The sequence below is a fragment of the Rhipicephalus sanguineus genome, chromosome 4, assembly GCF_013339695.2.
Source record: "Rhipicephalus sanguineus isolate Rsan-2018 chromosome 4, BIME_Rsan_1.4, whole genome shotgun sequence".
Classification (NCBI taxonomy): domain Eukaryota; kingdom Metazoa; phylum Arthropoda; class Arachnida; order Ixodida; family Ixodidae; genus Rhipicephalus; species Rhipicephalus sanguineus.
In genome coordinates this window covers 211,270,347-211,296,217 of record NC_051179.1, presented here as the reverse complement: position 1 = coordinate 211,296,217, position 25,871 = coordinate 211,270,347, and the positions used below count along the sequence as shown (strand labels likewise).

Below are 25,871 nucleotides of genomic sequence, written 5' to 3'. Positions count from 1 at the left end.
AACACGTGTTAGCACTGACTGCCACTGTCAAAGAAGCTGCAGACTAGGAGTATCGACATGAGCGCTGCCATTGACGACATAGAAGCGGTACAGCAGACAAATGAAAATGACCGCAAGAATGCGAATGCTTCTTTCTTAAAATATTTGCGCAAAGTGCAGGCATTATCAGAAAAACTGAATGTGGAGATCACCAGCCGTCGAGCCGGTGTCCGGAAGCAAAACCTTGTGAGCAATGCATTCGAAAGCGCGGAAGAATATTTTCGCAGAACCCTGTTCATTCCGTTCATGGACCGCGTAATAGCCCAGTTAAACCAACGGATCGAAAAACACAGGGCACTTCTAAAGGACTTTTCAATAATTGTACCATCCGCAATACCACCATGCAAGATGATCGGGGAAAAAGGAGCAGAAATCTCCTGACCGTTTTTGCGCATGACGTCGAAACGAGGGCTGGTTTTGGAGAACTGCGACTATGGTGGACAAAGTGGGCCAACAAAGCAGCAAACCAGAGCCCCCGTACTGGAAACCGATGCCCTCTCTCATTGCGACAGCAGGTTCTATCCGACTGTGTACAAGCTACTCCAGATTCTAGTCACCCTTCCAGTGACCACTGCAGCTCAGAGAGAACGTTTTCAAGCATGAGGTTACTTAAGAACTACTTACGCTCCACGATGTCTGAGGAACGCATGGTTGGCCAGGCACTTCTGTAAGCCCACAGAAATGACATCAGCGTGTCGGAAGTCACTGACCGTTTCGCTAAGCTTCCTCGCCGTGTCAACTTTGTCTTTTGATACCGAGCAGGACAAAAATCAGCACAAACGAAAGGAAAAGACACTGCTGTTCCATAGTTCAGGTCAATGAGCCCGTAATTTTGACGCAATATTATTGTTCACCACCTTTTAAAGCCGTGAGGATTTTGTACCTTTTAGCAGTTAACACTATGACCTAATATAAACACAAGGATACGGGCATCAGGTGGACATTACCAGCCAATCGACAGCTTCACCTTGTTCACTGAGAGGTCGGCATACGCGGCGTTACCAAACAAATTCAACTATTGGGAAGCCGTACTAGCAGCATTGTTTGTTACTTTCATTTGTCGTTTTTTGTTCTTCATTGCTTTTTGAACTAGAAGCGGCAACCCTCCTTTTATATTGAGTGCACAATAGTGGTTCGCACTTTTAAAACAGTTTTGAAATAGTTTCTTTCGTTATTTCTGCACTCTTCCTTTATAGTTCTGTCCACATGGTGCGTCCGAGACAGCAGCTTGGCCCAAGGACATATCAGTTGGGCATTATGTATAGCGATCTTTGCTTAGTTCCGTTTATTGATTGCATATTTAAATTTACATTTGTGTGGTTTTGCGTAAGCATACTGCGCACTGTTTCCGGTGACTTATGTTTTGCCCGTATTCGAGGTGTACTTTCCCATTCTTGCTTTTCCCTGGCCGCATCATTTGTGCAAAAAGATGAACATTTTGCGTAAACAATCTACATTAAAATATTTGATCTCGTCCTGGTTACTTTGTGGACTTTCATTTTTTTTTGTTATCAGGCGCTTCTTCAGTTCAAAAACTGATGCAGTTCCGAAGTTTACGTGATATTTGCCGTACCTGTTACACACACAAAAAAAAATATTGAAGCGGTTGAAGACAGCTATTCCTGGAAAGATTTTGCGGGCATGCCAACATAATATTTTTACGAAAGAAATACATTTCTTACTCGTTCTTAACAGAGGGCAGCATTCAAGAAGTGATTTGCAACATCTAATACAAATTGTCACTGGTAATACATGTTAATGGTAATTCCAGTGACAATGTATGTACATGGTAATACATGTACATACCCACGCCTTTTTTGGAAAATTATGAAACCGGACGACAAAACCACAGTCTCTCTTTGTGACACTTCTGGATCCCCCGTTGCAGATTGCGACGTTCCATCCGTCAACTTGCATTTTGTCCCGTCTTTACTAACGAACCTAACAACGAACTTCCTGATTTTCCGCATTTTGCTTTTCCGCCAATGCCAAAGATTGAATTCAATTCAGAGGGAATTGCAAAAGTTATTAACCAATTAAAGAACTCTTCGTCATGCGGTATAGATGGCATAAACACCAAATTCTGAAAAATACTAAACATGTATGCAGTTCCATATCGTCAATCATTTTTCAGCAGTCACTCGACACCGGTGAAGTCCCATTAGACCGGAGAGTTGGGAAGGTCATTCCGGTCTTCAAGAAAGGTGACCGCTCATTTGCAGGTAATTACCGACCAATCTCGCTCACTAGTGTTTGTTCAAAGATCATGGAACACGTCATCTTTTCTCATGTTGCTACATTTTTATCATCCGTAAACTTCTTTCACCAAAACCAACATGGCTTTCGTAAAGATCAGTCATGCGAGACCCAACTAACATTATTCCTGCACGACATTCACCTTCATATGAACCGTAACATCCCAATTGACACACTGTTCTTAGATTTTGAAAAAGCCTTCGATAAGGTACCCCACTCCCGTCTCCTTCTAAACACCTCGAGTCTAAACCTTCATCGGCATGTTTTTAACTGGATTAAAGCATTCCTAACAAACCATAAACAATTCGTGCATGTTAATGATCACTCCTCCGACCTCTCCCATGTCTTGTCCGGCGTGCCCCAGGGTACCGTCCTAGGCCTCTTTTATTCCTAATATACATTAACGATATTCCGCTTTCCGTTGAATCTAACATCCGTCTTTTTGCTGATGATTGTGTCCTCTACCGCCCTATAAATACCCCCACGATGTCTCCCCTCTACAGCATGACCTCTCACGTATTCAGCAGTGGTGTACCACCTGGTTGATGCCCCTTAATGCGAAAAAAAAAACATTACTAATTTCTTTCCATCGTCGCCGAAACCACACGCCGGCTACTTACACAATCAACAACTGTCATATAGCTGCTACTGACTCGATTAAATACCTGGGTGTCCATCTTTCGAGTGACCTATCTTGGGGCGACCATATAAATCACATAATTCACTCCGCTAACCGCGCTCTCGGGTACACACGCCGTAACATTTCCATGGCACCACCCTTCCGTTAAACTACTCGCTTATAAAAACCATTGTCAGACCAAAACTTGAGTATGCATCTGCTGTCTTTGACCCCACCAAACTAATCATATCAAAATTCTTGAGTCAGTAGAGAACCGAGCAACCAGATTCATTGTTTCAGATTATTCCCGCGACTCGAGCATCTCCGCCCTCAAATCCCAGCTAAAACTTTCTACCTCACTCTTCGTCGTCGTATTGCACGTCTTCTGCCTTTTTCACAGATTCTTTTATTCAACCCCGCGTGACAAACCAAACCAGCCGGTCCATCGAGGTCATCGCACAAGTCATCCAAACGCTTTGATTCCGCCACGTGCCCACACCACCTCATTTCAGCAGTCCTTCTTTTGCGCGCCGCCCGAGACTGGAATGACCTTCCGAACGAAGCAGCAGTCATCCGCGATTTTCGCGCGCTTCAAAAATGCCACCCAGGAAGTAGACTCAAGCACATCCACCTTCATCGATACCGCAATTTTCATGTCACCCACCCCTCATGTAAAGTCCCATACACGACCTTTGAGAATATAATAAATAAATAAATAAATAAATAAATAAATAAATAAATAAATAAATAAATGTTATTCATATACTTAGTCGTTCTAAAAATTCTATGAGGACGTCGCGCTGCAACGTGAGCCCCCCCCGAACAAAATTCCTGGCTACGCCACTGCTGACCACATAGCCACACTGATCAGTAATGTAAACCACACTGATCAGTAATGTAAACATAGCCAAAACTGATCAGTAATGTAAACTCGAAATAGCCATGTTCACACCGAGATCGGCAACAGTCTTGCCCTGTTGATCACTGGAGGAATTTCTGAGGGTGTTGGAAGGGGAGGGAAAAGAAATACTGCACCTTTTTGAGCACCTTCATGGCAAAGATGCGACCACCATCTTTCCCCGTGAGCTTTCGCACTTGGAAAACCTGCGACGAAGCACAAGGAAAGAAGACACGGTCAGCAGCCACGGAAAATATTGACGCACAAAAAAAAAAAAGGAAGATGCAAACTGTCACAAAAAGTCTACAGTTTAGGTGAATATAAATTATGGGATTTCATTACCAAAACATATTCTGAATATGAAGTATCCTGTAGTGGTGTGTACATATCTAGATTGTCTTTGACTAGCAGGTTTTCTTTTAGGGACTAAAAAGAAAAAAATTATGTTGAGTGTAATGAAGGTAGTGGACATGCGGCTTGACCAAGAGAGAAGATAAGGACGACGATGAGCTGATCGCTACCCGTGCTGCTAGTTAGCCCTTGTCGCAGTAAAACCGGTGTCCAGTTGTCTCGACTCCTGCCTTTAACACACCCTTGTTTGAATTGGTGGAGGTGCGGGGTACTGGCTGATGGCGTAAACAGAACAGGTACTGTCGCAATAGGAGTACATGAGACTGGAATGAGAGCGGCGGAGAAAGGTGCAATGGTGAAGTCCGAAGCTGCAAACACTTTACTAGATGGGCGGTCTTCAGGGTCGAAGCACGGCACAGATAATGTTAGTTCAGAACGCGCAGCACTAGAGCAGAATTTCCAATGCTTCATCCGTGATTTTGCTTCAATCATGGCCCCTTTGACCAACCTTCTCGCCGGCAGTTCTGATCTCTCAGCCTGGTCACAGGCGTGCGACAATGCATTTCAACAACTTCGGCGCCTTCTCACTGCTCCGCCAATACTACGACATTTCGATCCGTCAGCACCAACAGAGCTTCACACGGACGCTAGTGGCGTTGGGCTTGGTGTTGTGCTTGCCCAACGCAAAGGTGGCTTTGAAGAGTACGTCATTGCTTACGCCAGCCACACGCTCATGAAAGCTGAGGAAAACTACTCGTCACAGAAAAAGAGTGTCTCGCCATTATATGGGCCATTGGAAAAATTTCGCCCCTACCTGTACGGACGTCCCTTGACATTGTGACCGATCATCATGCCCGATGCTGGCTATCTTCGCTAAAAGATCCGAATGGTCGGCTCGCTCGCTGGGCATTGCGCCTGCAAGAATTCGACATCCATGTTATTTACCGTTCTGGTCGGAAGCATTCTGATGCGGATGCCCTATCCTGCTCATCTTGCTTGCAGAGCCCATCATGCTCATCTATTTCCGTGGGCGGTGCCTTTGCCATCAACATTTCCGGACCACGCTTTCCGAGCACCGTAAAGACCCCTGGATCCCCTCGCTTCTCAACTTTCTCTCGAAAAAGACGCCTTCTCCTGTCTCTCGGACGCTTTGGCACCAAGCCCAACACTTCGCCGTTCGAGATAACCTGCTCTACCGCCGCAGCTACAACTCGATTGGCCGAAAGTGGTTGCTTGTTATTCCTCGACAACTCCGCTCCGACATCTGCGCCACGGTTCACGATGATCCACAATGCGGTCATGCTGGTGTCTTAAAGACATACACACGCCTGCACCTTCGGTACTACTGGCGCGGTATGTACCGTTTCGTTCGCCAGTACATCCGGTCGTGCCCTACGTGCCAACGATGCAAGACGCCACCTCAACATATCGCTGGCATGTTACAACCGCTACAGTGTCCAGCCCGACCTTTTGATCGCGTGGGCATTGACTTATACGCTCCCCTTTCTTACACTCCAAGCGACAACCGCTGGGTTATAGTAGCCATCGATCACGTGACGCGGTATGCTGAAACATCAGCGCTAATTTCTGCTACCGCAAAAGACGTCGCTGGCTTCATGCTCTGGAACATTGTCTTAAGGCATGGAGCGCCTCGAGAATTACTCAGCGACCGCGGCTGTGTTTGTCTGTCCGATGCTATTACAGCCTTGTTGAAGGAGTGTCGCATCATACACCGCACTACCACGGCATATCATCCCCAAACTAATGGGATGACGAAGCGTTTCAACCGCACCCTTGGCGATATGTTGTCCATCGGACCACACAATCGGACCACGCTTCATCGGACCACACCAATTGGGACAGCATACTACCTTTCGTCACATATGCATACAACACGGCAACACAAAGCACCACCGGATTCTCACCTTTCTTTCTTCTTTATGGACATGAACCTTCTTCCACAATGGATACAATTCTTCCGTACCGGCCTGACTCCTCCGAGTTCAACACCGTTTCAAGAGCAGCCGCATATGGCGAAGAATGTCGCCAGCTTGCTCGTTCATTCACATCGCACGACCAAAGTCGTCAGAAACATCGCCACGATGAATCGACTACTGTGACATACTTTGATCCCGGCACACTGGTATAGTTGTGGGTTCCATCTACTCCTGCGGGACTCTCCCACAAGCTATCGTTGAAGTACTGCGGCCCTTATCACGTACTGCAACAAACGTCTGCAGTCAATTACTTCGTGGAGCCACTCGACGAGTCTTCAGACAAGCGTCACCGTGGACAAGAAATTGTGCACGTTTCCAGGCTCAAGAAGTACTACGATCCCCTTGTGTGCGCTAGCCCTTAGGTCGCCAGGATGGCTCCCTTATTGCCCAGGAGTGATTGTAATGAAGGTAGTGGACATGCGGCTTAGGTAGTGGACATGCGGCTTGACCAAGAGAGAAGATAAGGACGACGACGAGCGATCGCTACCTGTGCTGCTAGTTACCGTACTTGTCGTAGTAAAACCGGTGTCCAGTTGTCGCGACTCCTGCCTTTAACACACCCTCGTTTGATGAGCCAAAACTTAAATGAACCCTGAAAAGGTTTTGACGATCCTGCACAAAACACATTGAGCCGGTAGAGAAAGTTCTAGGATTGGTAGAACACTGTGTTGAGCTCTCTGCGTAGAGTGCGTAGTTTATTATAAGGTTTTAAACCTGTGAACTGCTATGGATAGCAGCAGCGTTCTTTTCAGCTGCCCCTGCCCATGGCATGTTTCTTGAGTGAGCAACGTCACGCAGGTGAGCAATCTCAATGAATGGTCCTAACGTCACAGACAATTTTTCAAATTTACTAGTGAACAAATATTATTATACTTAGACTACTTTACGATTGTTGCAATTAAACAGAAACAAAAAGAGAATGCCAAATCACAATTTACTAACACCATGAATTGCCTTTACTGCATGCCAGGCGGTGTCCACCAATCACTGGTGACATGTCAACTACGACAATCCGTGTGCCTGTGTAAGGCAACTGGTGAACAGAGTTTGCTACAGTGCATCGCTACAGTGAGCATTGGGCTCTTGCTATCCTGATCAACGCCAGGATTTATGTGTTTGTGGCCATTTACATTCAACCCCAAAAATGCCACTACAATTCCCATATTTATGACTATCGGTGATCATTGTCAGAGAGCTTTAGTTTGTCCGCATATTTTTTTTACGTTTACAGATCATTGGCGCAGTGGAGTAGAAAGTGCAAGTGACCAGTGCCCTACAATGGTCAGTGTCATTGCGGCAACCGGCAGCATAAGAGTCCAACCATGCACTGGCAACGGCTGCGAGCGATAGTTGAGAGAAACACAGCGGTCACCAGCATGGACCCGGAATTATGCGAATTTGAGGGGGAAAAGCACTTTTAAGGAGGAGGGTAACCTGTAGCTGCCTTGATACAATTTGCATCACTGAATTTATTATGTTAATGATTTGATAATACTGTCGCCTAATGTTAACAATTAAAAGAAACTGCTTCAGGGACCCTTCAAACATGAGAAGTATCATGAACTTTCATTTAGCCAATGTGACCAAATACAAAAGACTGCTTTGAAATCTGTTGTGCCACGGCGAGAGTGGTGGTAGGATTTTGTGGGGGAAACTAAAAGAACAGAACTTTGGCCATTTTTTTTTTCTTTTAATAAAGAACCTACATGGACCTATGATTATGAAATTAAGGAGAATAGGAATCTACAGAGACCAGTTCATCAGTCTAAATTGATCTGATCAAGTGTAACGACTTCAGTGTCTCTTTAAAGGTGTACCTAGATCTAGGTTAAATACACAGGCATACTTTCATTTCAAATCCTGCTGAAATGTGGTCAGTATTGGACCTGCACCTTGAGTTAAGCAGAAGAGTGCAATGGCTACTGAGGCACTATGGTTCTGTCGGTCTTCTATGCACATAGCACATAAATCATTACACTTCTTTTTGTTCATTGCCCTCATTCTGAATTTCAACCTTCTGCCTTGTTCCTGACACAGGAGTAGCTAGCTGGAACACTGTGTACCAGACTCACCTCTCAGCTGTGTATTTCTCTCTGCACTTAATGCTGATCTAGTAGTTCAAGAATTTGAACCTTCTCTTGTTCCTGACACAGAGCAGCTAGCTGGAACACTCCAGACTCACCTCTCCAGCTGTGTATTTCTCTCTCTGCACTTAATGCTGATCTAGCAGTTCAAGGTCTCTCTAATAATCGCCAGCCCTTTTTTTGTCAATTGCCTTTCCGAGCTGTCGCCAAGGAAAGTACTGATTTCCCTAAAACTAAGCATTCTCCTGACACAAAACAAGTGCTGAGAGGTTTCTGAAATGGAACTCAGCTGCCACACTGAATAAATATGTGCCCGAAGGTTGCGGGATCGAATGCTGGCTGTGGCGGCTGCATTTTCGATGGAGGCGAAAATGTTTGAGGCCAGTGTACCTACATTTAGGTGCACGTTAAAGAACCCCAGGTGGTCGAAATTTCCGGATCCCTCCACTACAGCGTCTCTCATAATCATATTGTGGTTTTGGGACGTTACACCCCCCATACAGTAAAACCTCATTAATTTGAACTCGATTATTTCGAAATCCTGCTTAATTTGAAGGGTTTCTGCGGTCCCATATTTTGCAATGTAAATATGAGTGGATATTTTGAAGCGGTGATCAGCGCCAGCCCGGTTAATTCGAAAACTTTGGGTGCCATGAGCCAATTCCCGATCCCGATTTCGCCGCAACTCCGCGGAAGCGACGGCCCTTGGGAGCCACAGGGCAATGCAGTGTAGCAATATTAATGAGCGACAGTTGAAGCAACCCAGCCTCGCTGGTGCTAGCGCAAAAAAGTAATAAAGAAAAAAAAAAAGGAAACGCGGTCTCGTGGTCAGCTACAACGTGCGCCTGCGGAAAATAAGACGTGCTTCACTGCAACACAGCAGTGACACGCGGGCGGCATGTCGCATGCTTCTCACAACGTCAGCGCGTCATGATTTACCCATTCTTTTTAATGAAAAGAAAAGATAATAAAGGACGACCTGACGGAATTCATGATCATTGATTTATGCGAACCTCCAACTGGCGGTTGCTCCGGCAATTTGTGCACTTGCACTGCTGGCGGAGTTCTTGCCTGTAACGCCTGCTTCGAAAACTCAGTTCGAAAACTTCAATGATCATGTTTTCCAGCCAGAACATATCGCAGATTCCGTCACACCTGGCCATTATCATATTCTTTATTTTACCAGAAAGAATGGGCGAATGGTCGCATCATGACACGCCGACGCTGCGAGGAGCAGATGACATGCTGCCCACGTGTCACCACTGTGCTGCAGTGAAGCACACCGGTTTTTTTTTCCGCAGGCACGCATTTCAGCTGACTACGAGACTTTCTTCTTTTTTTTTCTTTTTTTTTGCGCTGACAGCAGCGAAGCCCCACTGTTTTCCCGGGTTTGCGGCAAAAATGGGACCAGGTATTGCTGGAAAACAACCCTTGGAGCCGCAAACTAGAAGGCCAAACGACCACCTCTGATTACTTTCAGTAAGTCAAAGTTCCTTGCATCCCGCTTTTTGTATGTTTCGTTAATTCGAAAGTTTTTCACAGCCCCAGTGACTTTGAATTAATGAGGTTTTACTGTATTATTATTATAGAATAAATATGTGCCTTTAATGTCACTTTATTCTCAACTTGAATATCAGCTATCTTCATCTACTCTGTAATATGCCCCACCGTCTTCTTGTACTCCATTGCTATGCCCACCGTTTTCCCTACCATTGCTGAATGTGTGGTCTGTAACTTCTTTTGAAGCCTGTTTATTGAAACTTGCAAGTTTCTGGCCCCTATGTTCGCACCAGTGAAGTGCAGTCACATTATGAGGGGCAAAAAAAATAAAAAAGTAAGACTCTCAAATGAAGGGCTCTCCCAACTCACCTTTCCGTAGCCACCTTTGCCGAGCACCTTGAGCAGCTCAAAGTCCTTGGGGCCAGTCTTCTCCTGGTTTGGGTTGACCGTATCCTCGGACAGCTGAATCTTCTCCACATCCTGCAACCTGCAACAGCCAGTGATTGGTCAGTCCTCAGTAAGAGTTTGTACAACTGCTACATATGTACTACCACATATCGAGACAAATGCAAACTTGAGACAGAATGCCTTTGCAGTGCAATGAGGCACTACCAAGTATCAGCGCTGCAACATCAGTAGATATAAAAATCAGGTGAACTCACAAGCACAATTATGACAAACCAACGAGCAATTATCCCTCGCAGTTTAGCTGGCTGGAACTACTGCAACACAAAGAACAATAAATGAACTCATTCCTAAAATAAACCTTTTACCAGTTTGCTTTGTTCCCATAGCCATACCGACTCTACTGCTCACATTATCCGTTGTAAATACAAATTTCCTCAAGGCACGGAAGCACCTGAAACAACTAAAGTCATTGTAATCTTATCGTATTTCAAATTCTAGCCAGAAAGAAATCTGCTGCCCTACCAAAATATCACTGAACGAGGACACCACTAAGGAATGCAATCTTGACAGTTGAAGCAGTCGAAGCATTGGTAATGGTATCGAAAAGATCATTAGTGAATGCTAAAGATTTTAAAAAGTCCCGCTGTATGGGTGAATATGGCTGAAGAAAAAAAAAGGGGGTGGTCTTTACCCAAATATACGCAGCATTGCTTCGTGCACTCTTTTTTTAGTCATGTCTGAATCAACAGGACAAGCTGTTTAAAGGGACACTAAAGAGGAACAATGAATTGGTTTAGATTGATAAAGTGTGCTCGGAGAACTCTTGTGTAGTTTATTTCACCACCATAGGTTTATTATTAGAGGAGAAAACCAAGTTCAAAGTTTCATTTTTAAATTTCGCGCCGAACTTTGTAATTCGTGACGTAAAAGATTTCAAAGAGCATTGAACGTATTTTGGCGCCACTGGCTCGCCAAAATTTCCACAAACTCGTTATGTCAAGTCTCTGGCCCCGTCAGAGGACAATGTACTTCGATTGAGCCGATTAGGAACTATGCAGGCCCAAGCAGGCGCCGTCAAAAATATGTGATGTCACGGCAAATGGTGCGGGAATTCCAAGATGGCGTCGCCACCTGTATTTTCTTTTTGCGCGTTTTCTCGCTTATTAAGCGTCTTCGCGCAGAAAGCGTGGTGTTTTTGGTATCGTGGAAGACTACTTTACTAATGCGAGAAAAAATCGTTTTGCTCTTTAGTGTCCCTTTAACTGAGTACAGGCAAATCTTTTTGAAGTTGTAGAAACAATGGAACACTCATCTTTCACATAAAAGGATGATCCTTTGCAAGGGTAAATTTTAGGAAACAGAAATTTTCTTTGGCTTTTCACACAGAAGCGTATCTGTGCATTTATGTTTGCGTTGTAAGTCGATAAACAGTGCAGCTTTACAGAACAGCCTAGTCCTCAATGCTTGGACAGAAAAATGCCCTGTGTGCATGTGCTTGCCATTTCTGCTTCTGCAGCTGCACTCCGCGACAGAGTGCTGAACTTCGTGTCAATAAACTCTAATTCAAGATTCTTAACATCTTAGAGAGCTTTACCCTACATTCAGAAGAATGCGAAAACAAAACATTGCCCTCAACGTATCTTGAGAGCAAATGTTTTGTACCACAAGTCTTACGTGAAACTCTGGATTACAGTACAAAAGAAAAGGGCATGCAGACATTCATAACCCCTGGTATATAGTTTTACTTCCTCGAATGCGTAGGTACAATCAATTTAAAGATACAATGAACTCCAAGATCACTGTCGCAACAGCACAACTAGCGTCAACAGTCAGAGTAGACCCGGTTGCGAGGAATCTCCTGCTACACAGTGAGAGGGCGTTCCCAGTTTCCCGTGTCAACTTCAAACGTCAAGACATTCGCACGACTCACAGAAGCGAACAGATGCGGAAAGTACAATGAACGTCCTTGACAGCAGACAGTGACGCCCGATGCAAGGGAGACAGCAGATGGGAAAGAAGGGCATTGACCTCTGGCTGCCTACGTGTGCAGTGCTCTGCCTGTCAGCCTAAGAGGAGTGCACGTCAGTGCCTTTTGCAATCTGCATGCATTGCCAGGGAGACAGCCAGTGAAGCATTCGTTCGTTCATATTTCAGAAAAAGAACGCCTCAGGTTGGGCTATCAGTTGATTTATCCAGAACACCTAGTGAACCTCCGTTTGAAAAAAAAAAAAAAAAGAAAGCTAACGAAGAACGCACAGTTATAACCACGCGATTGGCCCAAGCCACTTCGTCGCAGCTACTGGAACAGCTAAAACTTCACTTTGAAGCAGCATAACCTTTCAGAGCAGTTACCAGTCACAGATTTTCAAACTCAAATATTTTAGTCTCTGAGCTTGAGCAGTGGTTCTAAGTTTGAAGAAATGGATATATGTGCATGCATGTTTATTCGTAATATCCCAGAAGATGAGTTCTTTATTGCTGCACGACCTCGGGCTACCTAAAAGGAAACATAGCTCTGTGGTACACTTTCTATTGGTAATTCAATTAGGCTTTCCCCATGGTGGCCCCTGTAACCATGCAACACTCGAAGCACTATTGTTGTGCAAGTCTGACCGATGCATTGGCAAGTACTGTCACAGCAGGCTCGGTACAAGACAAGAGACAGACTAAGGCTCATACAGTGCTTGAAATAGTACGAGTGTAGTACGCTGCGTGCTGCCTCACATGAACATAAGTGAAAACGAAACAATAAGTAGACAACTGTTGATTGAGACCAGAAGCACTAAGGTAGGCTACTTTTTTGGTGTTTGGTGAGAGAAAGACGTGTATATTTTTGATTTCATGAACTTGAAGCAATATATAGTACGTATTACCGAGAGGGTTTTCGCAATCATGAAATCAGCCAATGAGTGTGTCCTTCCCTCCGTCTACGTAATTTGCAGAGAGGAGAATGAACAATTACTAGCCGTCCTTGAAACGAAACTGCAAATTCCCTGCTGTATGCAGTGCTATAATGTTTGGCTCACATGTTCACAGAATCTTTCACTAGTAATCGGCAGCGTTTTCTGACTATGTTCAAAAAGCGTCACAAGGCCCCTTTAAATTTACAAACAAGTTCCTCAGTTAACTGTTCCTTGTTCTTTCTTTGTGCTTATAATAAACACTGCTACAAATGTGCGCTGTCTCAACAAACTTTAAAATGTTGCGAGTACCAGCATGTCACAAGCACGACAGCAAAGAGCCCCTGACAAGGTCTGGGTACTGCAAGGAACAAGCGTGGCATATAGATCGGTCGGTGGCAATAGTGTCTGCAGAGTTTGAGATGTCCAAGCAGCACGAAAACACGAAATTAAAAATAGAAGTCCGAATACCACTTCTTTCAACAGAGATGCACTTAGGCAGAGGATGAAGGAAGTTGCCCGCATGCAGCCTATGTAATAGGCACTCCTTCTAATGTCACTGACCACAGCTCATGAATTTGGTTCGTCATCCAATGCAAAGTATGCAATATCACCACTGGAAAGAGAATGAAAAAAAGGAGGCAAGGCCCATCACGTGAACAAGATGTGCTCCCTCGCCTAACTGATGAAGACCTAATTTCTTTTCAGAAACTGCTACCTTATAGAACTGTGTAAAGGCTGCACCCCCAAATTGGCAGCCCAAAACTTTTGTGGAAAAAAAAAAGTTCCTACAGTGGACAAGAATCATGAAAGAAAAAAACTTTCAACCAACATCTTCCAATCCCTGAACTGAGAGTAATTATCACGGGCTTTAAGATAGCTGGGATCTCTAATGCCATGGATGGTACCGCAGATAACTTGATCCACAAATTTGAGGGCAAGTTGGGCATAAGCAGCAGTGGCAGAGATTTCAAAGACGAGTAGTCATTCCGCAGCATGCACAAATGAATAGCTGGCTCTAATAAAAAGGACAGGATTAGCTTTCGTGGTGGCAGGATACCACGAAGGATTATGCCCAATGTCATGCTCAGAATTGGAAAAATTAGACCACTACGGCCCAGTTTCATGTAGGAACACATGTTGTCAACAGTGCAGACCTTACACAAGTTTATACCGCATTTGCACACCCTCATAAACAAGGATGATAGAATGACCGAGTGGCTAAAACGGAGCAACAACTGCAGTGTGGCAATGGGATGACGACAGTGACGAAAATGAAGCTGATGAAATGACAATCATAAAAGCACACGTGTTGGAGCTAAAGCCTGCGCCCCTTGTGGATCTTAACTGATGACCCAGGATACCACACTTTGCACTATGCCCAGTACTGGTTAGCATACAACGAAGGAATCCCTACGACAACATAATGATGGATCATCTGCTAACACAAGCTACCTAGCTTTGCACTCTTACAGCCAGCATCGGTCAGCACTATATCAGCATAAGCGATTGTGCGAGACAGCATGGGAATGCATCCAGTGATCCGAGTTGTACAATCGGTAAGACAGCGGCGGCTATCGCACGAAAAGTGGGAAGATGAGCCAGAGAAAGCTTCCAGTTAAAACAAATTCTTTACGAAGAATAAGGGCAAGGAAAAAAGAAGCGTTTAGTAGAACACATACGAGTTCACGACACAACCCGAGTCATGGCCCAGCTACCAAGAGCGATTCAATCTGACTTCTGTGAAAAGAAAAAAGTAAAACTGGCTTCCATGCAATTGCAGAATATAGTAGTTTATGTTATCTCGGCATCACTCTTTACTGTTCCTGTAGGGAGGCTGTCCCTTGAGCAACTCTCCCTCTCCTACTGACCATGAGAGTCTTACCAAAGGCATAGCGTTGACATCAAATAGAGCGAGAAACTGCTCCTGGGATGGCGTAGCACAATTTCCTGCAAATTCTGCACAACAAATCCTGGACATCCATCGAAGTCGTGGCGCCGAAGTCAACAAAGAAGGAAGCAAGGAAGATCAAAGAGATGTCGTAATGAAAAGCCTACCTTCCCATGTTTTTTTTTTTTTCATATATAAATAAAAAAAAAGGACAGGGAATGACTGCTCGGTTTTTTTGTAGGAGCAAATGAATCAGATACATGAGCATTTATAGTGTCACAGAGATGAGCTTGCAAACGATGCAGGAGAGAGACCGCGTGCCAAGTGGAGAATAGGCAAGAGATATACAGGAAACAGTGCAAGATTAAACCTTAGCAAAGCATCAGTGGCTCTAGCGTTTACACAACAGTTCAAATTCAATTCTGGAGTTTTGCAGGGCAAAACTACCATGCAATTATGAGGCATGTCAGAGTGGGAGAGCACACATTAATTTCAATCAGATTCTTTTTTTAATGCGCTCTCAATGTACGGTACACTAGCAGTCTTGCATTTTGACCCCCATTGAAATGCGGCCGCCAAGATTCAAACTCCACCATCACCCTAGACAGCGCAACACCATCGCTACCGTGGTGGAATCGACACTACAGGTACAGGTCCACTACAGGCAACCTGAAATCCCTAGTTTCAAGAAGCATTTGCATTCATTTACTCTTCCCCCTGTGCATACCCTTCTTCCAATAACTAAGTCACAACCATTTCTTGCCTATACAGCCTGACGGCATTGGCAATGTCTAGGAGTTGTATTATGCCAAGATCATTTTCCTCCAATTCTATTCAGTTCTTATCACCTGTTGCAGTGAGCAGATGATATGGGTGGCTACAAAGGCTGGGCAGCATGCCAGCCAATTACAAGAGGGGAAAAAAAAAGAAATGAAAAAAGTAAGATTTCATAATAACACCCTAGGAAAGAGCTCAATGCAGCTGCTATTGGCTAGTCGACGTTACCAGTCTGCATATTTCTCGTGTGCCGTAATAAAAAGTGTGCATGAATGTTTTATCCCTGGAGGGACGTGCTGGTAGGTTTGGAATTATATTTTTTTCGTGCACAGTGGATGTATAACACATGGCACTTAACTTGCCTTCATATTACTTCTGGACTCGCTACTTTGTGCTTACAGACCACGCACTAATACCACGATTTGCAATGCAGTAAAATTTTGCCTCACACACAAAGCCAAGATTAAAGTTTGCCGCAGTTTTCTTTAAACTCTAGCTGTAGTAAAGTCTAGCTCAGTTCCAGGAGGCCTGTGATGAGGATGGTGGTGTTGCTTTAGTATTCCTGCACTCTTACAACCTGTCTTGTTTGAACTGCACAGAAGGTTGCGGGTTCGTATCCCGCCGGCGGCAAATTGTTCGTTCTTCCCCCTTTCACTTCCCTTTATTACATTACTACCAAACTTGAATTAAAATGCTTCAAATAATGTTCCCTAATATTCTTTCCTTGGCATCATCACGTATTTGCTTCACTGGGCTGCATTTAATAAAAACGGACCCGTCAATATTTTGTTCATAAATGACGCATTACAAACAACACAGTTTCGTACGTTATTACACACTGGCCCAAATGACAAGGAACAAGAGGATGCTTGAGCTTCACCTTCAAGAGTAGAACATGATAGCGTAATTGGGCCCTGTTCACACCGCCTTCTCAATCACCAGCCTCGCTTCGCTTCTCAATGGACACCTCAACCGTGCCACTAGGACATGAACGCCTGTGCCCATAGCTTTGGCCGTTTCAAACAATCTTATAGTGCCTACTGCAAGTACAGTTGTGAAGTGATCATAATTCTTCCTTTTGCAAATTCATGCCGGATCCTACACGTCCGTTAGTAACACACACACACGCACACTTTGTTGATGCTGTTGTTGGTAGTGGTAATTAATTATGCCTTTGCAATTTGTAATTGGTGGGCCTGTAAACCAACCACTCGCTGCGGAATTCACATGTTTGGATGCCTGGTGGGATTCTGTGCTTCTGCGACATGATATTACATGTGTCATGGAGACTCCTCTAACTACATGACATCCACATAGGAGTTTCTTTTTTTTTTAAACAATTTCAAGTACTGGCGTGGCTCTGTGGTAGAACACCTAATTGACACGCAAAGTCTTGGGTTCGATTTCCTCTCGAACCAAATATTTTTATTGCATATTTATTTGCATCTATCTCGAATTTTTGCTCACAACCGAGGACACTGAGACCAAAATTTCTGCGAAACGAGCTCTTTAACATCAGCACATCAAAATAAAGGAAGGCAGATGTGCTGCTTACTCTAATATTGAGTTGATATTGGGCTCCACCGAGAGGCTCTGCAAAAGAGAAAAAGAAAAAGACAGCTTCATTAAAAAAAGGGCTAGCCACTTGACCGTTGCAATCACAGTGCATTGACACAGTGTTATGGGAAAAGCACTTCAAGTTTCTTTTTATATGTCACTATTATTTTCACAATGTTCACTTGTAAAGATAATGAACCTTTCAACAAATATCGATACCCTCTACGTTGTGTCCATCATAAAACTAGCCCAAATGATGAACAAGGCAATGAAAAATATATTTAAATAGCCGTTGTAAAATTAATGACCAACTACCATTTGTGCATATCCAACAATAAGCATACTCCCTATTTCATCATGCTCAACACATAGGCCAGCCATCATGTGCGGAAAGCACACGATGGCTGGCCAAGATAACCAAAGCTCGGCAAATTTCAAAAGAAAATGACATCTGTCTTCATCTATTATCTGTTTTATGTGATCAAGAATTTCTGTTTCGGATAGGACGACACTACTCGATGTGACCATTTGTTACTGTGTATGCTGTCTGTTTATGATTAAAATTCCAGTTGATCTTGAGGTGGGGCTTGCGTTAGTCATGCTTTGTTCACCTGTATTCATTTGTTTCTTTATGCAGTGACACCATGGAGAACAAACACTCCCTATTCTTGAGATTAAGATGAGATTATGCAAAGTGGCTGTCTACCACCCCTCTTCCACCTGCATCATGCTGTCACACATGGATGAGCTTATAAAGGACGAGAGGCCACGCACTGGGTGGAGACCAGTTCATCTCACATATCCTGCTAAGTGCAGCTAGCTGGTTCACGAAAATAACAAGTTCCTTAAAAAATACAACACTAGATGCAAATGCTTTCTGGGCCAGATGGCAGGGCAATGCAGTATGCTAGTCAGCAAATACTTGTTCGAACAATCACTAGTCAACTGTTTCACAAAGCTCCTTTCCTGATTGAGCATAAATTACTGCAGACAGCTCAAATTCCAAGGGCTGATTACAGGTTGTTTCGTTTTTCTGTTCTGTGCTTTCACATATTCCAGTGGGTGAAAAAGTCCAAAGATGCGGATGTGCCAAAGATGCGGAAGAGTCAAATGATGAAATTCAAAGGTACAAAGAAATGACTGAAATACTATCAAGTGAGGAGCTCCAGGTTAATTTTAGTTCCACTGGGTTCACTTAAGTAAAAGATTATAGGGTTTCTTTGTGTGCTCTGAAAGTGCAGCTACCACCATGGCCATGGATTGGACCTGCATTATCATGCTCGACGGCTAAACACTGTAGCTACAAAGCGACTATGGGCACCCCCCTTGGATGACATGTGGCTGTAAAGGCTTATGTAGTGTTGCGGTAGGTGTTTTATCTGTGATGAAAACAGCAGAGCAATGAAGTAATGCAAAGCAGTGTGCTACTTGAAATGTGTACGTTAGTTTTAACAGTAGAAAAACGTGTTTCATGGATAACTCTTAACGTAAGGCAACTAGTAATAATAATAATATCTGGGGTTTAGCGTCCCAAACCACGATATGATTATGAGAGACGCCGTAGTGGAGGGCTTCGGAAATTTCGACTACCTGGGCTTCTTTAACGTGCACCTAAATCTAAGTACACGGGCCTCAAACACTTTCGCCTCCATCGAAAATGCAGCCGCCGTGGCCGGGATTCGATCCCGCGACCTTCGGGTCGGCAGTCGAGCGCAATAACCACTAGACCACCGTGGCGGGGCAACGTAAGGCAACTAGAAATGTGCGACGATTATGCTCGACACCTTTCTCAACCAAAAAAATTGGCTAGCGTACTACATGCAGAAACCATGAGCGAATTATGAGGCATGCTGTAGTAGGGGACGTGGCACTAATTTTGACCACCTGAAGTTTCGTTTAAAGGGACACTAAAGGCAAATAACAATTTATGTCAGAGTGAAAGCTCAATGTATGACAACTTCTAAAACGACAATATTATCAACAGCAGTGCCCTACTCACCGAGAAATTAAGATAAATGTATCACATGATGAGTGCCACGAGTGGGACATTTTCGAAATGATCCCGATGACGTATGAGAGTCTGCCTACAATAAATCACTAGTACTCAAACTAGCGGCAATAAAAAATGAACCTTCCATGCATCAAAAGACGTAATAAAATGCTGTTTGTTCGCTTCCGTTTGATTCATGGAAAAAAGAACCTCTGTGGCGTTGCCATGGGGAATGGCACGCATGGTTCAAAGGTTCCGCTTTCACCAAACTGCGCTTCACCCAGCTCCCTGCTTCGCTCACGCGGTCACGTCTCTGTGGTAGTTTCGGGATCGCGTACTGCCGCGTGTGTTTTGGGCGCTCATGAAAGTCGCTTTGACAGAAAGTTCGACAAAATGCTGCATGCAACGACGCCGGCACTTCGAGCCCTCAGCAGCATACCGCGTTCATCAGGGCTCAAGTCGCTGAATAGGAGCCCAGTGTCGCGAGCCAATGTCTCGCGGTCAAGTTCTCCGTCCACATCCATTGCGACAATTGCGGCAAGCTTCGATGGCCGTTGTTGCTGCTGTGGGTCCCGCTACTTTCACTCTGCTGCTACTAGTATCGGCGGCCGCGCAGTAAAGGCGGGCAACGTTGGGCACGGCAGCAGTGACGTATGAGTCGGATTTCAGGCGGGTGATTTGAAGTGCGCTAACGCGATGCGGACCACTAAAACGTGATTTTATTTCAAAATAAGCACTTCCTTGGCATGAAAGTAGCACTACGAGGTTTCTGGACTGCTATTTCAACAATCAACGTCAACTTAATATTTGCCTTTAGTGTCCCTTTAATGTGCACCTAAATCTAAGTACAGACTTTTTGCCTGCACTGAAACGCAACTGCTGTTGTAGCTGGGAAATGAGCTTGCCTCCTCATGCTCAGCTGCGTAGCCACTATACAACCACAGTTGGTAATGGCAACAACCCTGTGCACACACGAGGTCGCTGCAACTGGCGAGATCTGGGTAAGATCGTTTGTTGCCCAATACAAGGCGGCGCACGCGTAGACATTGTCATCACAACACATGGCTAGCACTTTCACAAAAGATGTGAAACTGTAGGAAGCATGCAAAAACTGTCCACGCGTGGCATATGCAATGGCTCCAGACATGTTTGGTTTGCCAGTCTTCCGACATGCATAGCATGGTCACTCCACACTATGGTCTTGCAAATGCAGAGAGTAAAGCACTATGGTTGCATTTTTTAACGGCGTTTGGCGTCATGTCTGTTGCGCTAGTGTACAGGCGATACCAACTGTACGAATGCTGATGGTCGGCTTTGTTATTGTGACATAATAACAGTAAAGTGCTTGAAGGACATGGATACAGGAAGAACACAGGAAAAAGGACAGGGACACATGGCGCTTGTGTTGTGTTCTTCACCTGTCCTTCAAGTGCTTTACTGTTATTACCAATAGTACGTCCTCCTAGGCTACTTGATTTCGCCCGTGTCAGGTTTGGCATGATGTGCAAGCCTTATGTGCCAGTCTACAGTTGAATTTTAACTGCGTGCGTGTAACAGCAGTGTGACGGGCGCGCAATATTCACGAGAAAGAACGCGGTGACGTTCACCATTCACAGTGGCGTACACATTGGAAAACCACACTCTAGTGGATGTTCCGAAACTACAGCAACCTCTACAAACAAGCTCGACCCGCAATTCAGGGAGCACATATTGCGGGCGGGCTGGCAACGCTCGGTGTAAACGCGCGCTCCCACAAAGGGCAAGAAAGCGCAGCGCCTTCATTCAAAAGAGCAATCCTTCCATCGCTCCTTATCGCGCAGGTGGCGAGGAAAACCCGTCGCTGACGCGAACAGATGTCGCCGCGTACACCACACGGCATCGTGGCAATCGCGTCACGGCACACGTGTTCGGCGGTTCGGCCTCCTCCTCGAGCGGAATCGACGACCTTGCGAGGAGGGCGAAAGGCTACAGCCGCCGAGTCTGCCGCATTTCGAGGTCAAGTTTATTCGCGTGTATTGCGCATTCCCAGTCGGCCGCTTTGCTTTGTTATACTTGCCTCGCCTCCGGTTTCTTTCCGCTACTCCCGCGTGCATATCAGCACGCGCGCGCACGACGCCACTCTGAATCAGCGACAGCTCAGCGCGCGGTGTCGTCAGCGAACGGCAACTCGCGCAGCATCTAAACTGCAACAAACGACACTGCGCCAAGTCTAGCGGTGCTGCGCGGCGTTTGCTTCCGCATCCTTCCTATTTTTCGGAGGGCGTCAACGCCCACACCCTGTGAGCGCAGTAGTACTACGCGGAATCGAGCAATGCGACACCCGTGCTACTACGGTGCACGCCTCGGCTAGGAGGAGGGCGTGGGAAGAAGCCGATGATCGCACCGCGGTCCGCGAGGAGAAAGGGAGTGTGCACACCTGCGGCTCGCTCCAGCAATTAAGTCGCTTCCTGGCAAGGCGCGCCGGCGGCGGTGAAACCCAAGACCTAACGGCTGCCGCGGAAGGGGGCAACCGCGAGCACGTGTCAAAATAAACGGGGCCCTCGCACACCTCGTAGGTGTCGGAGGGGCACAACCGACTCCCGCCCGCACAACGCCGACGGGGCGTCGGAATTTCACCGAGAGTGAGGCTCTCGGAATGCGGCTGAACTGGGCTAGTGGAGCAGCGAGGCCTTCCCCACGCGCGCCGGGCTGCCCCGCCATACGGTGGCAATGCGCAGCCACCGTGTGCACGCCGCGTGCCGAGCGCGCTCGTAGCAGCGACAACGAGCGCGATACCCGTGGGCCATGCGGTCACTACAGCGGTGCGATACCATGTGCCGCGTGCCTCCTACCTGCTCGTCCACTTCGATGGCGTCGTCGCTGGATTCGTCGTTCTTGTCATTCTCGGCGTCGTGTAGCTCCAAGTCGAACACTCCGGCCATCATAGTGGAGAAGCCACACTACGGCATGACAAGTCGACGAGCACACATACACACGCGCGCGCAACAAACGCAACCCCCAATTTCACCACCACGCCGCTCCGCTCACGCAGGTGATGCGAGTGACGGAAAGAGCTACACACACATACACACACAGATTGGCGTACACCACTCGTTCCACGGTTCACAAAGGTGCACGACGCCTCGTACACCGAATTCACTGGCCAGTACGCTCGCCGATGGTTGCCGCTACTAGCCTCGATAACGGATGAAGTTTCAAAGTGGAATGGAAAAAAAGAAAACACTAGCGAAAGGCCTCTTTTTGCAAGGCTTGTTAGAGATAATAAAAGTTGACCTGGTCAAGGCCTGACCTTCTTGCTAGATTTTACCACGTGATCAAACGTGGCGCTGCAATCGAGTCGGTTTTTGTTTCGACATTGTAACGGCCCGCTCAATTTCAGTGGCGCTCTTATCGCCCGCGGAATTCAAATGGTGTTCCCACTATTCAGTCCGGTAGTTATGGCTAGTACACTCTACTGTGTCATCCACACTTGCTAGGGTGCCTTCCACACATGCTAGGGTCCATTCATCATGGAGTTTATTACCATGCCTGATAAACCTTCATCCCTCCGGTCAGGGTGGTGACGCGCCGGGCAACGTCGACATTGTGGTACTGCAGCGCGTGCCCTTGAGGTCAACAGCCGGCGTTTGGGAATTCGCATTTATGGCACGCTCAAACGGCGAAATTTTTGCCCATGCATTCTATCTCCATACCACTGGCTCAGTTCGGGCTACCTTACAGTCAATCAAAAAGTGATGCAACAAGATGGACAAGAAAACAAGCGCACGCGTTTCATTAGCTTTCACTCAACCAATTCTGTGTTGCGCAAAATGCGCGCTCTTAGATAACGGTTCGAGCGAGTTCGTTGCAAAGGACCAGCTTTACGTTGAGCATACCTGTATAAATGCTTGAGATATTGTAAATCGCCCTGCTTGGCAACTACGTACTGAAAAGAAATCAGATTAAACTTCTTGCCTTTAAAAATGGAGCGACATCCTCTCAAAACTATTGATGTACAACTTGAGTTTAGAAAATACCGAACATCACATTCTTTCAGTTTTAGAACTTATTTTGAAACCTCTTAACTGATCGACGAATGAAGACGTCTGCAATTTATAAACGCGGCTTTCAAGGAATTTCTGCTCTGCCAAGAACACTCGACAGGATCACGCAGCTCAAGCTCCCTCACAACAATCACTACCTAGAGTCGTGTTGAAATTTGCACGACTTAGGATGGTTCTTTTACATATATAAAACTGTAGGGATGCACTACCTGCTTCGTACGCTACAGTAGCCGCTTCCTGGGAAACGCATGCGGCGAACGCTACGTACTATCATCTGGATGAGTTTGTGTTGTGTCTAGTTGGTACACCATAGTGAAATAAGCAGCGCTGCAAAGTTTGCAAAAAGACGCAAGAACATCACGCACGAAGCGCATCCAGCAATTGATTTAATGAAAACGAAAAACACCAAATAGGTGGGCATTGTGGGCAAACAGAGCATGAGCAAGGGTTTGGACCTGTGTTTGCATCTATGCTTTCTGCGTCTTTGTGTACACTATGCAGCGGATCTAATTCCTTATCATGTGGTTTTGACACTTGTTTAGCACTTTTTTTATTGAAACGGATACTAGGGCATGTCTTACATGTGTAATCGCAATGGTGATATGCATTCTTTTTTCGCTTCAATTCGTGGAATGGCTTTCTGTAGAACGTCGAAGCGTGTGACGCTCCTTTACGCAGCAGTGACCACGCAGTTGACAACGGTAGTGGATCTGTCCGGCCTGAGGCTGAAGGTTCGTAAAACAGTGGTGGGGGTATCATGATTCTCCGGCTTCACCAGCACCCGTACCTCCGCTTCCAGTAACGTTTTTCAAAGCCATTGACCATGATGTTAACAATGCCCTCGACGAGAAATTCCTAAATTAAGTTACATGATTTGCAGCGCAAAACTCAAAAATAAGGACCAGGAGGCAGACAGGAGTATAGCGCATCTTTCCTTCTGCTCCTGTCTGCCTCCTAGTCATTCTTTTCGAGTGAAACACACAGCGCGAAACAACGACGGGGACACAGAAAGGAAACACACACAGCGTTGACTTACAACAGTTTATTAGGTGAATTTCCTTGGCATATATACAGAAAACAGCCATACCAATGCGCATGTCAAAACAGATACGCTCCCTACCATCTTGGAAAACCCGACCGAAGAAATGCTAACTCTTTATTTGATAACATGACTGACGGTGAACTGACACATTCATCACCCAACCTATGAATCATCTCAGCTTCGATAATCACACGCACAAGCTTCTTACTATGCTTGCTTACTATGTTTGTTTACTATGTTTGTGCGTGAGATTATCGAAGCTGAGATGATTCATAGGTTGGGTGATGAATGTGTCAGTTCACCGTCAGTCATGTTATCAAATAAAGAGTTAGCATTTCTTCGATCGGGTTTTCCAAGATGGTAGGGAGCGTATCTGTTTTGACATGCGCATTGGTATGGCTGTTTTCTGTATATATGCCAAGGAAATTCATCTAATAATCTGTTGTAAGTCAGCGCTGTGTGTGTTTCCTTTCTGTGTCCCCGTCGTTGTTTCGCGCTGTGTTTCTATGCTACACCAACATGTCCAAATTCGCTCTATCGCATTCTTTTCGAGTTCGTAGCTACAAATCATGCAATTCAATAAGTACCAATTCGCCCAAGAAAAAGTCATTTTGGAGAAGTTCTTATAGTTTGTAGACAAGTAACGTGATTCTGTCAAGTCCCACGGATCAAATTCTACCCATACTCACACTCTTATTCAAGTACCGTATAACGTCCGGCACATAAACGGCCCATTTTTATTCCACCACAACGTACTGCATATAAGCGGCCCTTCAATCGCCATTAAGCGTGACAAATTCTGCGGTGACGGATTGGGCCCGCTATATGCGGCCGCGAGCGGTCGCAACGCTTATATGGAGCCCGAGGCGGAATGGCTCGAGCGGACGCAACGCTTATATGGGGCCCGACGCGAAAGGCGGACGCAACGCTTATATACAGAGCCCCGCCTCCCTGTGTGACCTCCCTGTGTGACCTTCGCCTGTGTGAAAAGCCACAAATACGTTTTATTTTTAATAAAAATTATGGCCTGTAGCATATCACGACACTGCTGCCACCTACATTCTTTTTGGTTTAGACTGTAAGCTAACAGTTGCAACAGGTCTCGTACTGCCGGAGCACCACCAGCTTCCTGTGAACACATGTGTGCCGCGCTTACATGTTTATCGTGTATTGTGTGCGTTTATTGCGTGCTTATCGTACGCGACATTCGTCGACTGGGCATTTTCCGCGTGTTGGGGCGTTCTCCTGCCTTGATCCAGTGGCGGATGATGGTCGTTGTTCGTTGCCACTCAACACAGCCTCACGGGACGCACAGCTTTGTGTCCGCGCTCAAAAGTGCTTTCTTGCTTCGTTCATCGATTACTCACGTTGATCGAGTGATCGAGTGTACTTCCGAAGACAATCCGCGTCCGAGTGTTTTGACATGCGGCGACCGCGGTTCCACAGGAGCGGAAGCTTGAGCCTTTTGACGAGCGACTGTGCCAAACTTGGGTAAGTTGAAGAAGGTCGCTGAGCTACG

At 45.7% G+C, this 25,871-nt stretch overlaps 1 protein-coding gene across 4 annotated transcripts in view; it reads right to left on the bottom strand.

Annotated features, from left to right (window-relative positions):
• The window catches only part of LOC119391088 (ribosomal protein S6 kinase beta-1), a 109,255-nt gene extending 86,726 nt beyond the window's left edge, over window positions 1-22,529 (bottom strand). For 3 of the 4 annotated variants that reach the window (XM_049415042.1, XM_049415040.1, XM_049415039.1), the window contains exons 1-3: window positions 22,099-22,527; window positions 17,276-17,313; window positions 10,114-10,231 (exon numbers count right to left, since the gene is read on the bottom strand). In XM_049415042.1, the coding sequence (XP_049270999.1) occupies window positions 10,114-10,231; window positions 17,276-17,313; window positions 22,099-22,191 (249 nt within the window). In that variant the 5' untranslated portion in view covers window positions 22,192-22,527. Of the gene's footprint in view, window positions 1-3,949; window positions 4,019-10,113; window positions 10,232-17,275; window positions 17,314-22,098 lie in introns of all 4 variants that reach the window. The other variant, XM_037658767.2, reaches the window with a different exon arrangement.
• Between the last annotated feature and the right edge of the window lie 3,342 nt (window positions 22,530-25,871).